General features: G+C 38.5%; 3 protein-coding genes across 3 annotated transcripts; all 3 read left to right on the forward strand.

Moving 5' to 3' along the window:
* The first annotated feature begins 398 nt into the window (after nucleotides 1–398).
* Nucleotides 399–4,370, forward strand: isca1 (iron-sulfur cluster assembly 1). Its single transcript, XM_059337115.1, has 4 exons — nucleotides 399–523; nucleotides 2,753–2,806; nucleotides 3,094–3,199; nucleotides 3,336–4,370. The coding sequence occupies exons 1-4, from the start codon at nucleotides 443–445 to the stop codon at nucleotides 3,482–3,484; spliced, it is 390 nt and encodes a 129-aa protein (XP_059193098.1). The 5' UTR covers nucleotides 399–442; the 3' UTR covers nucleotides 3,485–4,370.
* Nucleotides 4,371–8,046: 3,676 nt separating this feature from the next.
* On the forward strand, nucleotides 8,047–11,909 carry kiss1rb (KISS1 receptor b). The gene is made up of 6 exons (XM_059337213.1): nucleotides 8,047–8,311; nucleotides 9,487–9,611; nucleotides 9,870–10,005; nucleotides 10,933–11,171; nucleotides 11,256–11,408; nucleotides 11,673–11,909. The coding sequence occupies exons 1-6, from the start codon at nucleotides 8,092–8,094 to the stop codon at nucleotides 11,907–11,909; spliced, it is 1,110 nt and encodes a 369-aa protein (XP_059193196.1). The 5' UTR covers nucleotides 8,047–8,091.
* Nucleotides 11,910–15,134: 3,225 nt separating this feature from the next.
* On the forward strand, nucleotides 15,135–23,126 carry psat1 (phosphoserine aminotransferase 1). Its single transcript, XM_059337371.1, has 9 exons — nucleotides 15,135–15,292; nucleotides 16,269–16,329; nucleotides 16,711–16,780; nucleotides 18,623–18,828; nucleotides 19,790–19,962; nucleotides 20,253–20,422; nucleotides 21,229–21,357; nucleotides 21,965–22,102; nucleotides 22,701–23,126. Exons 1-9 carry the CDS (start codon nucleotides 15,236–15,238, stop codon nucleotides 22,801–22,803), a joined length of 1,107 nt encoding a protein of 368 aa, XP_059193354.1. The 5' UTR covers nucleotides 15,135–15,235; the 3' UTR covers nucleotides 22,804–23,126.
* Nucleotides 23,127–24,274: the final 1,148 nt, after the last annotated feature.

Below are 24,274 nucleotides of genomic sequence, written 5' to 3' on the forward strand. Positions count from 1 at the left end.
TCTGTATACAGGTATCTTTATAAAATCACCTATGCCACACAAAAACAATGTGGTAATGTGTTAAAGTGCTTTATTGACATTGCAAATAATGATTTGACCAACAAAGCTGAGTGAAATGTGGTAGAAAGTGCTAGGGAAACCTGGTAAGTGGACTTTGAGTATAGAACACAAAATTCAATGCAAATGGGACAAGACAAAGGAAACACAAACATGAGTGTCCTTCCAGAAGCATGGATTGCGTATTGAACAGCTTAGAGGACTTTCTGTACTTTTGTAATAAGTAGGTTGTTACAAAACAAGCTTATGTATATCCTGTTGAGCTCATTGGCTGACGCGCCCATCCGTCATGATTCTAGCCAACCAACGGACTGCTGACTTGGGGCGGTTGCCGGCTGTGTCTCGCGTTTGCGCAGTGCAATGTTTTGTTTTTAACTGAAGCAACATGTCTGCCTCCATGGTGCGAGCGACCGTCCGAGCGGTCAGTAAAAGAAAGATACTGCCTACAAGAGCCGCACTGACGTTGGTAAGTCACAGACTGTAGTCATAGGCTCAATTGTAGCACATTTGTGTCCCTCAATATGTTAATATTAGACGAAGTGTGGCGTTAGCACCCAACGGCCGTTGACGTTACGTGATCCAAAGCTAGCTAACCATCTGTGACGTGACCGTTTCACGCAGTTACTTAAACGTCGGTTCCTACTTTTACGGAGGTTTCCTACAACATTACAATGTTAAATCTGTTGATGAGTTATACCAGCCGATGAGCAAACAATTGGGCATTTACAAGCATTCGTCCTTAAGATTATAATTGCTCTGGGCTGAACTAGATGCTAACGCCACTCTAGATGCTATAAGCTGTTTGGTAATGTGCCATCGACGGCTCTGTTACTTAATAGCGACAGTTAACTGCACATTAACAATGTAATAGTACAGAGAACACTGTCAAGCCGCATAACGGTAACATTTAGTCTCTAGCAAGCTCTAAAAAAGTTTAACACCCTATTTCCCATAATGCAACCAATAACGGTAGCATCTATACGCTTGATCCTTAGAGACCACACATTTATAGCTCCTCATGTTTCACTAAACTGTTTAAATGTTAACCCTCTGGAGTCACCAAAAGCGCTAAATCATGACTTCTTCATCACATCCAGACTAGAAAACAAAGCAGCGTGGAGCCCCACTGTAAATGTACCTCTAAAGAACTGGCTGTAAACTCCATGAGGCCAGTTTCAGTTTGATGATGATATACCAAGTAAAACTGAAGACGAGGTCAAATATATTTAGTATAAAATGATAGAACTGGATGTAACCCTCTTATATGTTATATTTGCAAAGTTTGTTCACATTTGCAACATTTGAAATTCTTTATTGAGCATGATAGTGTTTTGCAAGTAAAATCAAAATCACATTTTATGTTGGACTAAATGACTAAAAAAGTCACTAAATGACCAAATGAAGACACAAAATGACTAAAAAAAGACACAAAATGACAAAAAAAAAAGACACAAAATGACTAAAAAAAAAAACATACAAGAAAAATACACAAGTGGTGTATACAGGAGGGATGAAAAGGGTTAAAAAATGGACAAAATAGCCCCAGACGTCTCAGAGTTAACAACGTCACTTTAATTTACAAATTATTTAAAGAAACAGTTGTTGATTCACCATGTGTATTTTTCATATGAAACTAGCTGATAATGCATTTGAGTTAGTTACCTATATATCACTACTATATGAAAAGGGATGTGAAACATATTCTGTAGTGAAGTAAAAGTTATTTTGGGTTTTCCTTTAATTTGTGACCCATATCTATCTTTGGTGTCATTGATTTTATTTTACTAAGACATTTACTTCATGCCACTCTGTTCAAATCTCCCCAAATTTACTTTCACGGTTCACCGTTTAGCTGTCTAATAAAGGACAGTGCACCAGATAATCATGAGTATTCAACGGGAATATACTCTATGTGATAATAATGTTAATGAAATAGACTCGGTGTAGCAAGCTGTCAGTGCAGAGTCATGGTTTGTTATAATGGGCGGGACAGAATGTGGTGAATTTCAGCCTGACGAGCTCTGCTAATGGTGCTGTTGTAAGATAATGTGTGTGCATGGTGGTCCAGGCTGATAAAGGTAGTGAGCTGGAGTCAACGTAACAGTAGGAAGCCTGTCAGTGCTGAGGCACCGGCAGATGATGTCATTAAAGGGTCCTGCTGTTGTTACTTTCTTTAACTGTCAGGGGTTATGGATAATGACAAACATTAATGTTGCAAAAATGATGCACTACACTAGGGCTGAATGTTTTGGGAAAAAATATATACTTGTGATTATTTTTGACTGATATTGCAATTTAGATATCTTTTGTGTTAAAAGAGGGAATCATTTTTGATTATTAGTTATTTATGGAGTGAATTTTGCAGCTGCACACATACAAATGACACACCGGCTTTAAGGGATTAGCACCATGTGGCTAATGTGGTTAGGGTTAGGGTTCACTCTAATCAATGCCTCCACGTAAGAGCCCAAACTCTGTGATCCCTCTTTCCTTCACCTTCAGCCACTCAATTAAAACAAAATCCCCCACAACACTTTTACCAGCATATGGAAGAACTCGCACTATAATCTATTTCTCTCTATTCACATGCCTTTGCTCAGGATGTCCAAAATAGTCGCAGCTTTCCAAAATACACTGCTTCCATCTAAATCCAACGGTTTGGTAACCTTTTTATCTTCTGTTTTCTTTTCTCCAGACTCCAGCAGCTGTGAGCAAGATCAGGTTATTGTTGCAGAACAAGCCGGAATATGTAAGTAAACGATACGGACGCCGTTCTCTGAAACATCATATCCATAGCGTCAGGTGGTGCTTCTCCACATCTCCTTTAATGGCAGCAGGGTGCTGTGTTGTTTTGAGTCTCAAATTATCAATACATGGAGCTTCTCTCTCTTTTTCATTTGCATCTTTGTTTTTGACAGTATTGAATATCAAACCTTTGGGATTTCTAAATACCGAGGTATACCATGATACTGCCCAAGGCTTCTGTAAAGTATTGATTGTTAAAGAGTAAAGGAATATCCGTCTGTCTCACCATAGATCGGTTTGAAGGTCGGAGTGAGAACACGTGGCTGTAATGGACTGACTTACACACTGGACTACACCAAGGAGAGAGACAAATCTGATGAGGAAGTGCTGCAGGATGGTAAGTATGTTTCATTGTGTTTTTGTCCTTGTAGTAAAAGAGGACAAGCAGGTGCGGTGTATAATTAATCACACAACATTCTGGCTCAGTATCAGGACTTGGGAGTATTGACGGCTCTCCTGTGACTCTCTTGCAGGTGTGAGGGTTTTCATCGCCAAGAAAGCTCAGCTGACCCTTCTGGGAACTGAGATGGACTTTGTGGAGTCTAAGCTGTCCAGTGAGTTTGTCTTCAACAACCCCAACATAAAGGGCACATGTGGTTGTGGAGAAAGCTTCAACATGTGAGCACCATGGAGCTTCTGTCCTCCTACACCCTCCCCGCTGCAAACCCAGTCCCATCCATAAAGACTGAGAGACTGAATGTTGACGAGGAAGTCGGACATGAGGAAATCTCTGAGATGTGGACGTGCCTGCGTTCCTACCACTGGTCCTACTGCAGACCACTCGCGTTCACGTAAAGCCCGACCATGCATATTCATGCTCTGAAGAAGGTTTTAATGCAATTTAGTTACAATTATCTCAACGTGTTGATTATAGGTTCAGATATTTCCGCTGTTTTTTATACTCCGTTCTGCATCCAAAACAAACTTTAGAAGGATCTCAAAAGGAAGATGTTTTTTTAATGTAGTGATTTGCTGCCGCTTGATATACATCCACACGTTATTTTCAGAAATCTAGTCAAATTTCAGCATGACTTGTATGCAGGAGGAAATGGTTCAACATAGGTCAAGAACATGCTCACTGAAGCAGAGATTTGTTCAGCTTTAGGTCTATCAGGATGAAACATGATACTGTTAAGTATTCAGTTTTCATGTTTAAATCTAGCATCCAAAATCCCAACATAAGACAGTGTTCTATCACCCAGTGAAGTGAACCCAGCAGTATGCAAAAGAGGAGGAGCTCGAGTGTCTTGATTCAACTGCTTTATTAGTTTGTAAAGTGTATATTTATCTCTGTGTGTAAATATAAAGATTGTATATCTCCCTTGAACCACGCAAACGCACAAATATTGAAATAAATAACGCACAAAACATGTATCCCTAGCAGAGTACATGAGGTTTATGTTGGTTTCTCTTTTTTTGCTTGATGAGATCCTGGACTTTGTGTTTGTACTGTGCAATATGTCTGTGTACATACGAAATAATAAATAGCTAAGTCTAATAATGTGAAACTGTGTGGCCACTGTTTTTGTGCATCAGTTTGATTCTAGCTTAAAATAGTTGTCATGGAGATGGCTCATTAGAATCTACATCTCAGTTGTCATGGTGACGGCTCGATTGTCGGTACTAGATGGATTCTGTGTTGCAGGTTTTTAACTTATTTTCTGTGGACAGGAGGAAGGTACAGGAACTTTCAAAGATTTATTTTAATAATTCATATTTTAAAGTTGAGTACATGACTGAAGTAATATGTGGTCACTTTTTAAAGGTCCTCTGGGGCCATGGATAATCAAAACAAGGATGGATATTCCTATGAGCTGAAGGTACAGAAAAATGATACAGTATTTATTGTTTGATTTACTAATAGCTTTTTCAGAATAAATGAGCCATATTTGTATTCAGTTTACAACGGCAAAGGATATCACCAACTGACAAAGTAGGGATATTAATTCCAGTGTGATTTATTCACTTTTTTTACTCTATTACTTTTAAGGAGGCTTTTTATCATAATCTAAAAAGCATAATTTTAAAGACTAATTAAAAGGAATATAACCATTGAAACTGATTTTTTTTTTTACTCTGGGGCAGCAGAAGCTCTAAATAATGACATATTCTTAGCCCAAATGGGTAAAACAGTCTCTGTGTCAGATTTCTGTGAAACTCCCTCTCTGCTACATGTCTCAGATTTCAGGGTTATTAAAGGCTTTGGCTGAGAGGAAATCACCTCCTATTGACCTCGGAAAAATCAGCACCACCTTCTCCACCCTAAAGAACACAGGGACAGGCACCATGAACACCAGTGGGACCTTTAGATCCAGAGCAGTCCTCCCTGAAAACATCAGCCAGCTGTCCAACTGTCAGTTTATGAGGCGGGATCCCCTCAAAGAAATCCTACCTGCCTCAGGACCAGTTCCCATCCCCAGCACTGCCCGAGCCTCATCTCAGGGGGGACAACTGCAGCCCCGATCACCTACCTCAAACCCTGTGATCCTTGCTCTCCTGGTAGAGAAGTCCAAGATGCTGCCCTCTGTCTCACTCTGCTCTATTGTAGGAAAACTTAAAGAGCAAGAGATGCAGCCACACATCCTGGGTGTGCAGGCTTGGACCAAGCAGAGGACGCTGCCTGAACAGTCGCCTCAAACAGGTCAATAAACAACACATACATGTAGTAGAGCCCAACCGATACGGGATTTTAGAGGCAGATAGCGATTTTAGAAGAGAAAAATTAATAGATTATATAACTAGCAGGTGATATATTGAATATTTGAGCTGGAAAGAAAATAGACTTTTTCTATTTGCAATATGACTATAGAAGGTACTCATACATTTTTCTTTCTTAAATACCTTTATCAAAGTATATTTAATCTTATTATACCTTATACATGTAATGTATTACATTGTCAACCAATTATAGACTGAATAATGAGTTTGCTGCATTATACGCTTAAAAAGAAAAAAAAGTTGCATATTGGATAACATATATGCAAAGATAATTGTGTAATAAAGTAATAATTGTTCCACTTTTTCTTAAGACATACTTTAAAGAGGTTACATGGCTTTTCTAGAGTTTACTAATTGTAACTTATGGCTTTATCAATGTCATTGTCAATGAATGCTTTATGCTTCATGAATCAGTGATTAATAATTGATAAGGATAACAAATGTCCTTAGTGTCTATCAGAGGTGTGGACTCAACTCACATGACTTATACCCAAGTCCGACTCGATTCGCTAATTTTAAAACTTTAGCTTCATAAATTCAAAAAAGACTTGTAACTAGCATTGGACTCTAACACCACAGACTTGTGACTTCACTGGAATTTAAACCTTTTGACTTGAAAATTCTTGATACCATCCCCCCAAGCCCAAAGATCAATAAGTTATTTAAAAAGTGTGCAACGAGTTTAGTAAAGTTAAGTAAACAGTAAAAAAACAAAAAAACAAATCTATTATTATTCATTCCCGTCAAGTCAACACCTAATTCCCCAGATCCACGGATCCATCAAAACCAATCAAGTTGCAGGAGAGAATCATGAAGATCAAATAAATATAAACTTTTAAAAAAAATGTGTGATTTTTTGCAAATGTTATTTACTATTGCTCTCTTAAAAGGGATTTTTGTTGTTGTTGTGAAGAACACATTATTACTTGTTTAGGACTTGAAACTTAAAGACTTTGGACTTGTGACAAAACAATGACTTGGACCCACCTTTGGTGTATATTCTCATAAAATGTAATATCACAAATAAATGACCACACACTCTCCACCTTATTATTCCTAGTTTCTATGGCTTGCCACAGATTTCTGACCTATTTGACAGTAAATGTCACAGTAAGTGCCTACTAATGAAACACGAGGTGCAGGAGAGTTGTTTCATAACTGACCTGACATGCTCCAACATGTGGTAAACCACAGCTGGGAGAGAAAATCATTTAAATCAGACATGAAAGATGAATAGCCAAATATTTTTTTGCAGACTTGCCTCACAGGACATCTGTATTACCCACTATGGAGCAAAAAGATCATATTGTTTTGGTACATATAGACAGACCAATCAGCTGATCAATGGTAGATCCTTCATTGATTTTTGTAATGCTTGATCCTGATACAGATCCTACCAGTGAATGGTTCTTTGAGGACTTGACAGACCTCCAGAGGAAGCTGTTTTTAGGGGCTTCAAAGAAATCTGGAGTCCTGAGGAACTCTCAGACAGCTCGGAAAACTCCACGCCACCCGGATGAAACCAAAGACACAGAAAGATAAAATCAAACTGAAACCACAGAGATAGTCTACCTGTTTTTTTTACTTACACAGTACTTGTTTGTCAGACTGATCATTGCTGCATTTTCAAATGTTTAATGGCTGCAAAAACAACAAACGTCACCATTGTGCTTTAACAATTATCTCCACTTGTGTCACACTGTGAAGCTGGCAATGTCTGCCACTTGCTACTTTGCAGCAAAGGCCATGGAAGATGTAATGACAGCTTTAAAAAAAAAAAAAAAAAAAGTATTGTGCTGGAGATCAAGCTGAACTGTCACCATGACCCCCAGCTGCCTCTGTGCTTCATTAGTCTTCATGCTGGCTTGAAGGAAAGTACCAGCCATTATGATTTCCCATTTTTATTATGAATCAAATGTTCCATTCAAAAAATACATGTGCACTGCTGTGAGTGGTCCCTTTAACTGCAGACTTAAATCAATTCAGTATTTCATGCACTCAGTCATGCATGAATTCATGATAAACCATGTACCATTCCCGAAAAATATCCCCCTGAACTTTATTCAAACCAGCTGCAGTCATTTTACAGGACGCCCGGTCCTGGATAATTACAGGCAATGATGGAGATTTAATTTAAAAGCTCCTGCTACCGCTGTCTCTCTCTTTATCTATCTTGTTCTCATATAAAGGTTCACAAAAGCAAATGACTCCTGTCTCCTCCAAACTCCCCCTCCCCTCCGCAGTTATGGTGGTCTATAACTGTGCTTTCATCTCAGACCTGCAGAGAACAGAACAGCAGCCCATCAGTGACACGGGACGGGACTAAACCTGGTTTTACAGAGCAGACAGGAGGAACACCACAGAAGCTGACAAGCCCAACCCAAGTAAGATAAGCTTGTTATTATACAGGAAAAATCTTTTTTAAGCGCTTAAATATTTTTATTTGGATTTGCCAAATTCAAATATGTTCTACATGTACCAGAGAGGTTTTCCTAGCTCTGATTTGTGAAGATGATTGTGGAACCAGCAGCTGATCAAGGTCCAGACTGTGGGTCTGTATGCAACGAGTCCGCTGCTCAGGGGGGCCAGGGGCCACCAGTGCTGGTCGACGCCTGGCTGGTCCCCACTTTCTTCGCCCTCATCATGCTGGTGGGCCTGGTCGGGAACTCGCTGGTCATCCATGTGGTCACCAAGCACCAGCAGATGAAGACCGTCACCAACTTTTACATAGGTAAAATTTCTGAAGCACAATAAGAGCAACCTCGTTCCTGGTTTCCTGTCTGTGGGTCCAGTGAAAGAAATCTGGGATGTATAAGTAAGAAATAAAAAGGTAGAAACAGAATATTCTGAAAATTGTAACTTTTCAAAGTAAAAAGAGAAAACATGGAGGGACTTTTTCTGTAGAACAGAGGAATATTATGAATATAGAATTGTTTAGATCTATTTTTACCTGTTAACAGTCTTCTTCTTCCCTGCCTTTGCTGACAAATTGCTGCATATCTTTGTAGTTTTGTAATTTTTAAAGAACTAGTATTAGTTTTGTTGTTGGGGACTGTAATTTTTAGGAGACCAGGCTGTCTTTCCATACACTTTAGGGGACACACTCATAGCAAAATTCTCCAAAGTCACAGGAAAAATTTCATTAATTTTAAAAAGCCAATTGCTGATTGAATGAAAGATGTCATAAAACTATTTGTGTCACCTCTAGAAAGGTAAAAGTTATGCCTGGGTAGAAGGAAATTAAACTTACGAGTCCAATAAGCTGACCTGAGCTCTCTGTGTGGCTCTGACTGGATACCATGTGACAAAGATCATTTAAAACTTAAACAGTAACATTATGGCACACATTATCATTTTTTAACAACCAACAGACTAGAAAAACTTAGATTAAAACTGACTGTTAAAATAGCAAAGAACACTTTCAACAGAGAAAAGCAGTCTTTGGTTTGCCACAAAATCAGTGTTGGCATCCAAGTTAGGTTTATTATCCACGATGGGTCCAAAACTTGTTTCTACTGCTGGGTACAGTCACAGGATCTAGTGATAGTAGGAGGAAGGGAAGTGGAAGAAAGAAAAAGTCTCATATTAAAATAAATGGACATCTCTTTGGTTCGTTCAAGACTACTCACAGCAACTTACAGATTCTCCATTCACTGGTTTACTTTGTTCCTCATCATGCAAAAAGAAGTGACTTCCATAAAATAAAGTTAACTTTGGATTGAAAACCTTAAATTTACAATGGTTAAGTAGGCCTAAAGTGACAACACGGGTAAGTTTGTGAATTTTGAAAGGCAGAAATCTCAGCAGCTACTGATGTTACTATGTTTAAATACAGTTTCTTAACGTCTTATTGCTTCTTTAAATGCATGTTCTGTGTTACATTTCTCTGTTGTTGTTTTCTTCCAGTGAACCTGGCCACGACTGATATCTTGTTCCTGGTCTGCTGCGTCCCCTTCACTGCCACACTGTACCCACTGCCCAGCTGGATCTTTGGAGAGTTCATGTGCCGACTGGTGAACTACCTCCAGCAAGTGAGATACACAAACGCACAAAAAAAGAGGCCTGAAATTGAGACCATTGTACTAGTAAATCATGGCATTATGACCTAAATGCCATGCTATAGTAATGCAATAATAATACAAAAAAGTGTCATGAGACATTGTGGCATTATGGACATAATACTATGTGCAGAATAACTATTATTAGATGTAAAACTACCCAAATAATATATTTTAATTAGACATAAAACCAACTTTATTATGTGATATGTGACCTCTCTAATGTTTCAGGTGACTGCTCAGGCAACATGCATCACTCTGTCAGCTATGAGTGTGGACCGCTGCTACGTAACCGTCTACCCTCTGCAGTCACTGCGACACCGCACCCCACGCATGGCTCTGGCCATCTCTGTGTCTATCTGGATAGGTATCACACACACACACACACACACACACACACACACTGCCTTTAACACACACTGGCAATGAGACAGTGGGAGCAACTTATTGCCTCTGTTCACGCTTCAACCACGTTTTCTTTAATGTTAATAGAAGTTGGAAAACATGAAGCAGCTGATGTTGCTGATTTTATTGATGTGATAAAGACAAATCATAACACAATTAATTAATTCAGATCAAAGAACGTATTCTTTCTGCAAGTTACTGGGATTATTGTTGTTTTAAATGAATAATCATAAATAAACCATTTTACATTGGTTATAGCCTATATTTCTCAATTTGTCTTTCTTTCTTATAGCTTTTTCGGTCTTACTCTCTGTAATGTCTTGAGCTTTGAATTTGGATTTAATTCTTATCACCATCTTGTCAGATGTCTGGAGTTACACCATTAAAATATTTGAACAGGAATGAAGCATGGATGCAGCTTATACATTCAAGCTAAATTTTTCATAGCTCACTGTGATTGGCTAAAATTAAAAAAAAAAAAAGTAAAGTTACATTAGTAAGTTAACTTCAATGTGTAGCTGTGTATAAGTCACCTACGTAACTATCACAACTACCTCATGTCTGCCAGTAGTTATTTTACGTCAAACTATCTTTTCCTAAGTAGTAGTTTTTTTTCTTAACATAACCAAACAATGACAGCTTTAAATTGTTAATGACATGTTTAAAATGCTACTGGTAGAGGTTCTTATTTTGGAAAAATGCTCCTATTGGTCATATTAGACATTAGGAACAAACAATATATGTAGTCGTATAGTTTTGAGGACTTGTTGGATTTCCCACTTGCTTTCCACATGGTGTGTTTTTTTGCTGTGGAGCCAGTATCTGGTGGCAATAAGTGAACCCTACTATAAACATCCTGCTCTATGTCACACAGTCATGTCCTCCCCAGGCTCCTTGCTTCTGTCCATCCCTGTAGCCGTGTACCAGCGTCTGGAGGCTGGATACTGGTTTGGTCCTCAGACGTACTGCAGTGAGGTCTTCCCCTCGGCCCACCTCCAGAGAACCTTCATCATCTACAGCTTTCTGGCCGTCTACCTGCTGCCCCTGCTCACCATCACCGCCTGCTACGCCTTCATGCTAAAGCGCATGGGGCAACCCAGCGTGGATCCCATCGACAGCAGCTACCAAGTAAGAGAAAGACACAGAGCTGCTTTCTTATTTTTCACCTATTAAATCCACAGAGAACAGAATGTGTTGTGATTATTACTCCAGCTGCAGGCTCAGGCAGAGCGAGCAGCATCGGTGAGGGCGCGAGTCTCCAGGATGGTGGTGGTGATGGTGGCTCTATTCCTCATCTGCTGGGGCCCCATCCAGGTCTGCATCCTCCTGCAAGCCTTTGGCCTCCGCAGCTATGTTCTATACAAGGTGACGTACTCTCCATGGTGGTGGACAGTAGGGATTTAACCAAATACATTATTCTGATATGCACAGAACATTTTGCAGTCATATTTGACCTCTGCCATGCTCCAGTACAAACAGGAACTTAAAATGACAAAAGAGAATAGAGAAAAACTACTGGAAATTCAAAATACAAGACATTTAAAAAATGTTTTGGCTCTTTCTTCATAAACTGCCACACTGCTATCGACCTGTTTTTAACCTTAGTCTGTCCAAACTCTGCATCCTTAGCTGAAGATTTGGGGCCACTGCATGTCTTACTCCAACTCCTCTGTCAACCCGCTGGTTTATGCCTTCATGGGCAACAACTTCAGAAAGGCCTTCAAGCACGCCTTCCCCGCCATATTTCTGTGGCGCACGAGGGGGAGAGTCAGGGTGGGAAACATGGAACCGGAGGACGGGGGAGAGATGGATCACCAGGCACCCAAAGGAGAAGCAGAGATGCACTTTCTTTCATCTGCGTCCTAAAGGTCACGCTGGGCGTTCGGACACTGTGCGCTCATTGTTTATTTATAGTTCATTGTGGAGATGAGAGCAGTCTGCTCACTTTGGTATATCTGCACACACACACACACACACACACAAACTGGGTTGTGGACTAATGGATAAATAGAAGTAACAGTATTTTGTATTTTAAATACAAAATCTGAATCTGTATTATGTTAAAGTTATCATTTTTGCAGCAATTATCGTCCATGCAGTGCACCTGCCAAATGACAAAGTCATATCAATAACATGAAAAGGTTGTAGGTTATTTTGTGTGTTTTCACCATGCATTTTTTGCTGTGTGTGTGTAATTTCATGCAGCACCAATATGCGACCCTCAGAGCAAGTGCTCCAGATGTCAGGTGACAGAGGATTAGGCCCCATGGACGCCTTTTTTGGGTTGGTGGACACAGGACTTTCACCAAAAAGATTTTTGAGAAACAGCACAGAAAAATCCATGTTTGGTATCAAAAATGTTTGACATTTTAAAGATTTCTGCAGGAATTGCTCCTTTTGGCAATTGAATGACGAGCACTTCTGTTCTGTATAAACTGTTGAGAAACCTCCTTATTGTCAGTAAATGTAAGAAAGCTATACATCCTCTGAATGTCCTAGGTTGCTAGTTTGTGGTTGTAAAGTTTCACAAGGCTATCCTAGAGGTCACATAAGGTCTTTTTTATACAGTGAGGTCAAGTTTCAGAAACTTATGTTGCTACAAAAAAAGCTATGGTGACTAACATCATCACACATGGATAAAATTGGGCTCATTGAATCCACAAGAGTCTCAGCTTTAAGACTCAGACAAATGAGCTCAGGAAGACAGGTTTTAAGGTATTCCAAAAGTAATCTAAACTATTTATAGAATATTTTACTTAACATTTAAAGAGCATGCATGTAGTAATCTGTAGTGTCATGCATTTAAAAGTAATCCTTCCAACACTGCACAGACCGTCCTAACACGTGTGTTCAATGCACACACACACACACACACACACACACACACACACACACACACACAGACACACACAATGAGGGGCATGTGGCCATGTGATCTCTTAAAAGGGACGAAACCAATCAGGAGCCTCTTGTGACTTTCACGAGCTGCCAAAATAATCTTTGTCACATTTTTCTTATTTAGCTGGACTGATGCAATCAGCCTACTGCATGTCAAATTTGTTGACTTTCTGGTTTTATCTGCATCTCAATTTCCCCATGAAGTGAAGGTAGAATGAAAACTGTTCCAGTAAAAATCTTGGTTTAACACAAATCATACACATTCTGCTTGGTCTGTTACCTTTTTCGCTCCTGTTTCTTGTATTTGCTCATGTTCTTTTTCCGGTGTGTTCTGTAATTTTGAGTATCAACATGTTTCACTGCACTGTATGGTTTATTTTGGGACATTTTATGGAGCTTTACGTTTCTACAGCATGGCGACATCCTAGCATTTCTAGTAACAGAATTTATTGGTGAAAATGTGAAACAGCAATATTTCTACTGTAATTTAGCTAATTTACTTGCAGGAGAAAGTAATTTTTCATTTTACAGAATGGGAACACAATATTTTTTCCTTAGCTGATTCATCTGCTGCAGACTTTCACACCCTCACTCCAGTTATTTTAATACAGTGACAGATAGGCTGCAGTTTGTCAACAGTCTTTCATGGCACTACATTGTTAACTTTAAAACGCTGCTCTGCCCTGAAGTTGTTTGACTCGTGCGTCTCTGACGCGCGCTCACATTTTTGTGGCGTGACAGTGGAGCCAATCAGTCCAGATCTTTACCGATATTCACCAATGATAGCTGTCTACCAAACCGACATGTGACATCAGCCAATAGGATGGCTGACTGACAAATTGGGTCCTTGTGCTGCCTTCAGGTGAGGACGAAAATATTAGTACTTTCACAGTGGGACTCGAAATAAACAAAAAAGCAGTGCAAAATGTGACAACACTAACACAATAACTGACTAATGTCAGCAGCTGGGAATAGTCCAGGGCCATATGAACATTGAGAAAGGCTTTTCTGGCTGTAATCATGTAACTGTGTTTTTAAAAACATCTAAAATTAAAATTAAATAAAAACAATAACATTATATTAGGCTAAAATTGGGCTTTCACAGTTGCTTTTTCTGTTTGTTTCCATATTTACGGATACACGACAATACCAGAAAAAAACTAAACGATAAAAAATCATTAATTATCGCTATGTCTCAATCATAGACTGTACAAAATAGGTCTAAATATCTGCTAATATATGCAAAATTGCTAACTAAACCTATTGCTGTCTAAATCATTAGATTACACAATAACAACACTAAGGTAGGCTACGTGCTGTTAACGTATGTTATTTTATATTGAATGTATAAGCCCAAGTATTCAGTGTATAGACAGCCGTCTTTGGTATAGCCATAGACTGTATATAAATATCGTCACACTGTTAAAATAATCACCTAAGTTTTATTTTTATTTATTTTTTTGCCTAAATCATCTCCTCATGACGCCGGCCACCTATGGTAAAATCGCCTCAGTTGATCAAATCATGTGATTTTACCCCTTTAAGATAATGGTCTATGTCAAGTGTGTGACTTAAGTGGATTTATTATGCCAAAGTCGAAATAAAATGTGACTTAGGCAATTTTTTGAACATGCCTTTGTGACTTAAGCAAGATATGGTAATACTTTATTTTGAAGGTGTCTACATAAGAGTGACATGAGTGTGTCATAAACATGACATGGGATGTGTCATGAACATTTATGACACTTTGAAGTAACATTAATGGTCATGATACTTGTCATGTCATGTTTCTGACAGGCTTGTGTGACTCTTATCTAGACACCTTCAAAATAAAGTGTTACCATATCTTGCTTAAGTCGCAAATGCATGTTCAAAAAATTGCCTCAGTCATTTATTTCTCTTAAATTACATAATCTACACACAGTGTTATTACTATGCCAATAGCCATCCTTTGTTACACCCTTTTTGAGTGAAATGATCAATAAATGTCATATGTTACACTTTTGGTGAAGTTTTTTGTGTTTCCTGCAAAACTTGAAAAAAATAGTTAGGCGATTATTTTAACAGGGTGACGGTATCCATCCATTAACATATAACATGCCCACTAGTCGAAGTTAGAAGTTTCCGGGGAGTACCTGAATGCACCATTTTACACACGCAGATAATTAGCATCCACGCCGGAGCGCGCACTGCGGGAGTAGAGCAGAAGTAGCTACATCTGAGGCTGAGGGGGAAATCGTTCACATCGCCGAATCAAACGGAGGAAAAATCCACCTGAGAATCATTTTGACATCATGGAGCAGAAACAAACCATCAACTTTGGCGCTGGACCCGCAAAACTCCCTCAATCCGTAAGTTTGGATCCCCACTTTGCTCGTTAATAATGTGAGAAAAGCTGCAGGAGACGAGCTGACTTGTTATTTAATGTAACAGTGAAATCTTAGCGTTGACGTATTGGCTGTGAAACTGTCGGGCCCTTGTTACATAGACTTGCACGCAGTTATGTGAGACAATGACTGCTGGTGAGGGCGCTTCTGTCGGCTTGGCGTTTGTCAGCAGCTCCACCGAGCTGAAAACTGTGTGTTGAGTTGCATCAGCCTCATTCATTCATGTGGAAACCTGTTCTTTTGTGCTTGGCTGGCAGCAGCAGATACAGCCTCTAGATGGCAGGAAAACACCTTACATGTCAGAGAAATAAATCAAAGCTCATTTAGCAAACTACAGTGTATAGACTTTTATGGTCAATCAAACACAGAAATAACATAAATGCTTTCTTAAAGATGGCACCTTTAGTGTGTTTTAGTTAGAGCAGTCCCAGTATTAGACTTGAATTTTTGAATTTTTTTATTTAGGAATATAAAAGTATATTTGTACTGCAGGGAATGCTGACTTTTTTTAATAAGAAAACTTTAAGAATGAAAGTTACTCCCATAAATCCAAAGTACATCATAATCAAAGTGTAGTGTAGTGCATTCTTTTTGACTAACTACAAAGTTATATTAAAAATGTATTTTAAATTGTCCCTTATCTCCACAGTGCTAGTGAGTGAACCACTGAGATAGCCTCCCAACAAATCACAATTAAAATCTTTATAAAAAGGGCATTATTGATAAGAGAGCAATAAATTAAAACCATGTGCAGTGGTGAAATATCTTAGACTGACTTATGACCTCCATCTTTTCAGAAATGTTATATTTTTGATTTAGCCAATCCTGCTTTTGATTTTGACAAGTTAATTTAGTTAGAATATTTTCTAGTTTGAAATGTTTGAAGAAATTAATATTTTATCTATATCTTTTTTTTTTTTTTTTTTTTTTTTTTCTGCAGGTGCTGCTTCAAGCACAGAAGGAGCTCCTCAACTACAGCGGCATTGGAATCAGCGTGCTCGGTGAGTAGAACTACACATGAGTTTCATAATGAGACAAAACTACTCCTAAATATTAGTTTTCTTTCCACTGTAATTATTCCTCCTGTTCTTACTAGACATTAGGCATTCCCTTCATAATGCACTTTCAATGCAAGTGGTGGACAGGCCTTGCTATGTGTAAATTGTTATTCCAAAGTTTAACTGAATCTGAATTAAACAGATCAAGTAATTATTAGGTAATAAAGTATTTCAGTAACCTCTGCTTTCATAACTTATTGTTGCTTCTTCACTCACTGGAATAGTTTCTGCTGTGTGCAGTAGAAAAAGTAGTAAGAAATATTATATGCTAAAAAGTGAATAAATAACAATGAGATTAAATTAAAATGTTTTCGTTCTAACCAGAGATGAGTCACCGATCGGCGGACTTCAACAGAATCATGGACAAAACAGAGGGTCTCCTGCGAGAGCTGTTGTAAGTGCTGCTTCTGTTGTTTCTGCTGCATCACTCTAACACCGAGTGACTGACGTCCACACTGGGATGTTAAGTCATATTCTTACTCAGTATCCACAATATGTTGGTAATACACTGTATGGAAACAGTTAGCACCATCATATGTATTCTTGTTTATTATTTGAATCTCTTAGGCTGCGTTCAGACTGCCAGCCAAAATCCGATTTTTAGCCCATCCAGATTGGAACTGGATGGCTCTTTTTGAAGTCTGAACAGTCACAAATCACATGAAATCCGATTTTTGCGAACCGGATCGAAACCACCTTCGGGAGGTAGTTTCAGATCGCATTTGGACAGATGCGTCTCAGTCTGAACCGCTCCAAACACTCAGATCAGTTTTGACTGTCCGTGACTTCACTCTACGCGGCACGCCGTGATGACGTCAGACGCCGTGATGACGTCAGACGCCGTGATGACGTCAGACGCCGTTACTATGGCAACCTGTCAGATCAGTCAATAATGTGGCCCAGTCTGAACAGAGCCATATCCGATTTGGACACTTGCTAAAAACAGTGTGGACAGTCAGCCCTAAAAATTCAGCCAGATTTGAGTAGGAATCTGATTTGAATCGGATTCGCCTGCAGTCTGAACGCGACCTTAGTATACCATGGGAAAGTTAGGTGAACCCTGCAAGTAGAACGATGGGAACAATAATATTGCCACATTGAGTGTTACCTGTTTCTGCTGAGCCTCTCATGTGCCAGCATGTTTTTCTGAATGCCAAAAAGGTTCAGGGTTGGGCCGTGCTAATGTTAGGGAGTGTTTCACCACAAAGTTATTAACACAAGATTAATCAGTGAGAGTTAAACCATGCTCTACACTTTACAATCTGTCAACTTCTTTTTTTAAAAGCCACCTGTTTACACTTTACATATTTTATGAAATAAAGTACTTTTTAATGTAAGGGATTGTTCTAAATTTTGATTTAATGCTGTCTTAACTAAACACAAGCTTTTGTAGTTCCATGTAACGGAGGACTGAGAAGCCTTGTTTTGGGAATGAGATGCACCTTTACCAATTCATAAAACTGAGTTGAGACAATTTAATACCATTAGAGCAAATGCTGTTAGGAACTTGCCTTGATAAGGTCAAGGTGCTTATCAAATCATCATATGAATACAACCACACTTCCAAAAAAGTTGGGACCCTGTGTAAAACTCATATTACACTAAATTTTAGACAATGTACTAACATTTTTTTGGAATCCGGGTTGAAAACCATATTAAATACACAAAATGTCATGTAAAGTGAAAATAATTCACATGAAGAATAACCTAAATACGTTAAGGAATGCAAAATAAATGAATGTAAGAAAATAATTACATTCATATTTCAGCAATAGTCAATAGTTTCCTTCACGCTCAAATTAAAAACACAAAAACCTTAGAATTGGTCAAAGTGGACTAAGGTGGGTAAGTTATTTATTTATTTATATATATATATATATATATATATATATATATATGCACGACAACAGTGATGGCAGATTGATTTTTTAAATTATTTTATATCTTAAAAATATAATCATATTTAAGATCAACAACATCCAATTTCAGTCTGTTTTTAATGGGGTCAAATATATATAATTATATTACATTTAGTTAACTGTTTCCATTGAATGCAACAGAAAGCTATAAACTATTGAAGAATAAGACACAGCTGCATGCTTTAACTGTAAAATTCCATCCATACCAGTGTGTTGAACACTCAAATACTGTGTCTGCTGTTTATAGTTTGCTACAAGAAAAGATCAGTGTAAAATCTGTCCATAGTGTTTTAATACAAAAACCTTTGTGTTCACAGAAACATCCCAGACAACTACAAGGTGATGTTCCTGCAGGGCGGGGGGTCTGGACAGTTCAGCGGTGTTCCTCTCAACCTGATTGGTCTTAAAGAGGACAGGTGTGCCGACTACCTGGTGACCGGCACATGGTCAGCAAAAGCAGCCAAAGAAGCAGAAAAATATGGCAAAGTCAACATCGTGCACCCAAAGCTGGATAGTTACACAAGTGAGTCTGTGTGCATGTTGTGTTGATGCAGAGGGAGACTAATATTTTAACAAAAAGAAGAAGGGAAATAAAGGCCACAACCAACATTTCTTTTAAAAGTAAGCATGCATTTAGTGCTAGAATGGAGGTTATGTAATTATTGGTGTGACCTGACACATTGTTAATTTACTTGGTGTTTAAAAGTTCAATTTAATTACCACATCAAAAAATAGTTTAAGCTTTTATGAGTTAGTCATTGTCATTCTTTTGCATGAGGACAGTCCCTTATAAAAGCTGGCTGTGTTCCCAGGCCATTGCACAATAAACAATAGAGCCAACTACCAATAAACTCTGGTATGTGAGCAGCCCTTTCCACATTCTTGTCTGATTTGAGGTTTTCATCTGAGTTCTTGTTTATCATTAGGCATTTTTACAGTGATTTGGAATAAAATCTAAAACTGGTTTCAGTTAACACAGATGAATGATGGAGGAAATATGTAATACACAATATGTTGTGCCTTCACTCTTCAGACGGGCTGGTTTCTATTCCATAACTTTTTTCAGTCTGACATCAGCAGAAAGAGGAGTCTCATTTTAAACCTGCATTTTTTTCTGCACACCATTTTTTTAAAGTGGAATTTCTCGTTTGACAACGATAAACATCAACATGTTATTTATCAGTGTCACTGTCACCAAGCTCGTAGTTAAAAAAGTTCAGTTTCTCTCAGAGCTGCAAGTGTGGCTGCTGACTCTTTAATCTGGTTTCACTTTGGGCTCATTATATAACTATGGCCCACCGGGCAAAGACGTTCAAACAAGAGAACAAAAGAAAAAACCCTCCCACCTCCTCCTACATGGAGCAAGACACACAGGGCTCAGGGGGACCCTGACACTCTGGGCCCTTCGGGCATGTGCCTTGGTAGGCTCGTTTAGTAATCCTCCATGGCTTTAACTATGTGCTGTGTTCTGTTGCTCCCTCCAGAAATTCCCGACGCCAGCAGCTGGACCCTGAACCCCTCAGCCTCCTATGTGTACTACTGCTGCAACGAGACGGTCCACGGCGTGGAGTACAACTTCACACCGGAAACTAACGGGGTGATCCTCGTCAGCGACATGTCCTCCAACTTCCTGTCTCGTCCCGTGGATGTGTCAAAGGTGACGTCAAGAATGACACTATATAAAATATTCTATTCTTTCATGTCCCCTTTCAACTGTCAGGAAAACCTTAATTATCCATTAACTTAAAGGTAAATGTGATTGGCAACAGCAGCACCTTTGTAAGCACCCATATTTGACTGGAGTTAAAACACCTTTCCCTCTTGTTGGTCACACACACACACACACACACACACACACACACACACACACACACACACACACAAGTTGATATTGTGATTATAGACAAGGTGACACAGTGTATAATTGTGTCCTCTTGCGTTTTGTAGTTCGGTCTGATCTTCGCCGGGGCTCAGAAGAACGTGGGCTGTGCTGGAGTAACTGTGGTCATCGTGCGAGAGGACTTGTTAGGCCACGCTCTGAAAGAGTGTCCCATTGTCCTGGACTACAAGGTGCAGGCTGAAAACAACTCTCTCTACAACACACCGCCATGTTTCAGGTACAGACTCACCTCTGTTTTTATCATTACAACCTACCATGTTTCCTACAGACTGGGGATTATTAATACATTAATGTCAGTTTGCATTTACGAAATGTACATGTCTCACAACTTTTTTTTAAATCATGCTGGACTTTTTTTAAAACTGATTTTCTATGCATGTCACAAGAATTGCTTGCATTTTACACCAGAAAATGTTTAAGGTTAATGTTCTGCATTATAGTAACGCCACTTATTTGCTTTATTGTCAAGAGTTCGATAAGAAGATTGGTAGCACTCTGCGCTGTTCACTTTAATTGGAGCCAGAGTCTGTGCAATAGTGAGCTGAGGTATCGAGTTCCTGCCCAACACCTGCCCTACCCAATCAGAGCACAATGCGAGCTGTTGTGTTGTATCAAATAACACATTTAAACCAAATTTATAAAGTAAAAAACACTTGAACATAGATTTGTGTGATGAACTACCTGAGAGAATCTTTTTGGGAAAGATTTATTTGATGTGTACTTTTTGAGTTTACAGTTTGATTCATCCATCCACTAACATGGAGGGGTAGAGTTTGACTTTTCCTGCAACCCACCACCAGGGGGCGATCAGGTCGTTCTGGCTTCACTTATAGGGAGCTGTCCATCTCTATATACACCCTGTGCTACAGCCTTATATGTAGTGTACAGATATGAGATTGATATTGATTTTCCAATCCAACTCTCAGCAAGAAGGCAAATAAGTGGTTTTACCAAAATATTGAACTATTTCTTTTAAGGACATTCAAAAACATTTCATAACCGTAATTAATTTTGTCTGTTCAGTATCTACATCATGGCTCTGGTTCTGGACTGGATTAAGAACAATGGCGGCAGCGCTGCCATGGAGTCGCTCAACAAGCAGAAGTCCTCCATGATTTATGACATCATCAACGGCTCTAATGGTTTCTACGCGTAAGTAACTTCCTATTTTAAAGGTATAGTATGCAACAATTGTTGGTTTGTTTGTTTGTTTGTTAAGACTGAACCATCAATACTGACCCACTGACGGTCCACCGTTTTTGTTTTTGTTTTTTTTTCTTTAAAATTTAAAACTTTCATCTACCTGAATCAGTATGCCCGGCTGAATGATGCTCTTAACTGTTAAGTTAATATAAAGTATAATGATGAATGAAATGCACAACACTGTAGCTCCAACAGCTCATAATCCTTAGAGATAATCCATTGCCTCATAATGTCCGAGTGACAGTAGCTAAAAAAATGTTCTTTTATCATAAACCTCAGAATGATGATGAATTACTGTTTAAACTCCAATCACGACTCACCAGGAAGTCACCTTCAAAATAAGAGCTCTTTGATAACATAACTGAAGGGGGAAAAGCCTTAAGAAAAATACCTATGCAATGCATAAATGTGAAACAATAAACCACTTGAGTATATGTAACTAGATTAAACTACAGTAAGGATAATTTAGTATACAATGGCCGTGACAATGAAAAAAAATAATTTCAGTAATGTTGGGAAAAGTTACAACTTCTTACTGCTGTGTCCACATGTCCAGGTGTCCTGTGGACATGACGTGTCAAAGCCGCATGAATGTCCCATTTCGTGTGGGGAAGAAAGAGGGAGATGAAGCTTTGGAAAAGGAATTTCTGGCCGGCGCGTCCAAACTTGGAATGATATCCCTGAAAGGACACAGGTTAGTCAGAAACACGTGTCTCCTACTGCATCAATATATACTGTATTGCTATATTTTGTGCTATAGTATGTGAGTAAATGATGAAATCATCATCATTTACTTTTTAAAATGTTTATGCGCTAATGTGTTTTGGTCTGATATTCATAATTAGCATTCAGTATTGAGAACATATAGTAATTTTCTTATAATGATACATTTATGTTACAATTTGTCTTATGGACAACTTAGAAGCAAACATTAAGTCACTGAAGTCTATGATTAAAAATGTGTTGAAAAACTAAACCATTTTTTCGTTTACTTGATTGTTTCTCTTTTATTTGTTGCCTTTGTTTTCCTTATTCATTTTCACAATAACAGTCCCTTAATTGTTTGATTGTGTTAAATGGGGCTATAACATAATCTCTACCACTGCTGATTTAAATCTATCCTTCATCTTTGTATAACTATTCCCTGTCTTGTTTGGTATGTTTTGCATGTGTTTAAAAAATGTTGAAATCTTGGAAAAGAAACTTTCTTTTATAATGAAAGTAATGTAAATTAATTTTCTTGTAATGCCAGTTTGTAGACCTCAGACATGCCGGTTTGTCTCCCCCTGCAGGTCAGTCGGAGGGATCCGTGCGTCCCTGTACAATGCTGTAACTCTGGAGGACACTAAAGCGCTGGCTGGCTATATGAAAGAATTCATGAAAGAGCACCAATAAAACAGGCCAGTGGAAAAGACAGCTGATATCACACATCAGCATTTCATCACTCCAGTAGTTTTAAAAAAAGTCAGCTTTATGTTTAGCTGAGATCCAGAAGTTGCACCTTTAGACCTTCAAGTTTTTGTAAAACCCAACATTGTTCCTCATCGGCTTTAACCACTACAGTCGCCAGTAATGTCTTAATTACATCTGTGTTTCATAGAATCACTATTTTAAAGAGTTTGTTGACTAACAGTGCTTTGATGTACATACTGTAGGTAAGTCTTGTTACTTGTTTGAAATATATTTACATTCCAGTAAATCTAATTTGGCAATATTTACACACTGCAGTGTTATTTCTTGTCTTAAATGCTGTTTTACTTTGGACCACTTTAAATTATTATGATTCAATATCAATGACTGCCAGAGAGGCGGTGTTACACAACCAAACTGAGCTGGTATTCATAAAGAATAGTCACAAGTTAGAGAAATGCATTGAGGAAACGCTTAAAGTTAAATTATCTGACTCCAAAAGAAACCTCTCACCCATTTCTCTGCGTAGATCGTTTGATGGGGAATGATGAGCAGGAGGCCAAGTTCTTAGTTTTTACATTTTATTACAATATGTCAACAAATGTGCAGTTACAGAGATCTCTGGGTTCACTCTACACGTCCCTGATACACAGGAGACTGGTTTCAGGTCATGAAGTCTGGACCAGTCTCATTTCCCTTGAACCCTTTTTTTTTTTTTATAACCTGACAGATTTTGCTAAAACATGAAGGTAGATTTCTTCCAGGAAGTGCCACCCTCTTGATCCGTTGATTCGTCAGTTTTAATCAATACAGGGACACGTCATGTCACCAAGCAGAGAAGACCATAATCTCCTCTTCCCAGCACACCGTGTCCATGACCTGGCCTGCTTCCAAAACATTCAACACAACCTCCTGCCTTGTTATGACTTACAGAGATATAATTGGAGACACAGATGTTGCAATGTGCACATAAAATACAAAGCATACAATATATCTTTTTTTGATAATAGAATCTTACTAAGTTTAAGCAGTTGGGATACATGTCTTTATATTAATCATAGTTTCTAAACCAATATTAACACACAAACGTAATCATTGTATCAAAAGCATATTGCATGATTAATCCATAATTGCATAGAGAGAGATAGCACAGACAAGGTTAGTGAATTACGCATGCATAGTGACCTTCACCACACAGATAGTGACCCCCATACACAGAGACAGACAACAGAGACAGAATAACAGATTATTTCTAAAACACATCATCACAAATATTGTTAGAAAATGGACTTACTGCTAGAGGTGTGCCATATTGAAACGTTCATGATAATACCAGTATATTTTTTATGGCAAGATTCCTTCTTGACGTAGTGACAAATCATTGCATTCAAAACTTACTTCTGTAAAAGTACAAAAATACCAGCACTCAGATTGTTATCTATATTGTTGGATAATT

Source organism: Centropristis striata, chromosome 7 (genome assembly GCF_030273125.1).
Source record: "Centropristis striata isolate RG_2023a ecotype Rhode Island chromosome 7, C.striata_1.0, whole genome shotgun sequence".
NCBI classification, from domain to species: Eukaryota; Metazoa; Chordata; class Actinopteri; order Perciformes; family Serranidae; genus Centropristis; species Centropristis striata.

What these genes read in the sequence shown, in the direction of transcription:
- isca1 (XM_059337115.1), top strand. Translation starts at nt 443, where the DNA reads ATGTCTGCCTCCATGGTGCGAGCGACCGTCCGAGCGGTCAGTAAAAGA. An exon ending in CAAGAGCCGCACTGACGTTG is followed by an intron (nt 524 to 2,752) that starts GTAAGTCACAGA and finishes TCTTTTCTCCAG; the next exon opens with ACTCCAGCAGCTGTGAGCAA. An exon ending in TGAGGAAGTGCTGCAGGATG is followed by an intron (nt 3,200 to 3,335) that starts GTAAGTATGTTT and finishes ACTCTCTTGCAG; the next exon opens with GTGTGAGGGTTTTCATCGCC.
- kiss1rb (XM_059337213.1), top strand. Translation starts at nt 8,092, where the DNA reads ATGATTGTGGAACCAGCAGCTGATCAAGGTCCAGACTGTGGGTCTGTA. An exon ending in CGTCACCAACTTTTACATAG is followed by an intron (nt 8,312 to 9,486) that starts GTAAAATTTCTG and finishes GTTTTCTTCCAG; the next exon opens with TGAACCTGGCCACGACTGAT. An exon ending in CTCTGTGTCTATCTGGATAG is followed by an intron (nt 10,006 to 10,932) that starts GTATCACACACA and finishes TGTCCTCCCCAG; the next exon opens with GCTCCTTGCTTCTGTCCATC.
- psat1 (XM_059337371.1), top strand. Translation starts at nt 15,236, where the DNA reads ATGGAGCAGAAACAAACCATCAACTTTGGCGCTGGACCCGCAAAACTC. An exon ending in CCGCAAAACTCCCTCAATCC is followed by an intron (nt 15,293 to 16,268) that starts GTAAGTTTGGAT and finishes TTTTTTCTGCAG; the next exon opens with GTGCTGCTTCAAGCACAGAA. An exon ending in GTCCCGTGGATGTGTCAAAG is followed by an intron (nt 19,963 to 20,252) that starts GTGACGTCAAGA and finishes TGCGTTTTGTAG; the next exon opens with TTCGGTCTGATCTTCGCCGG.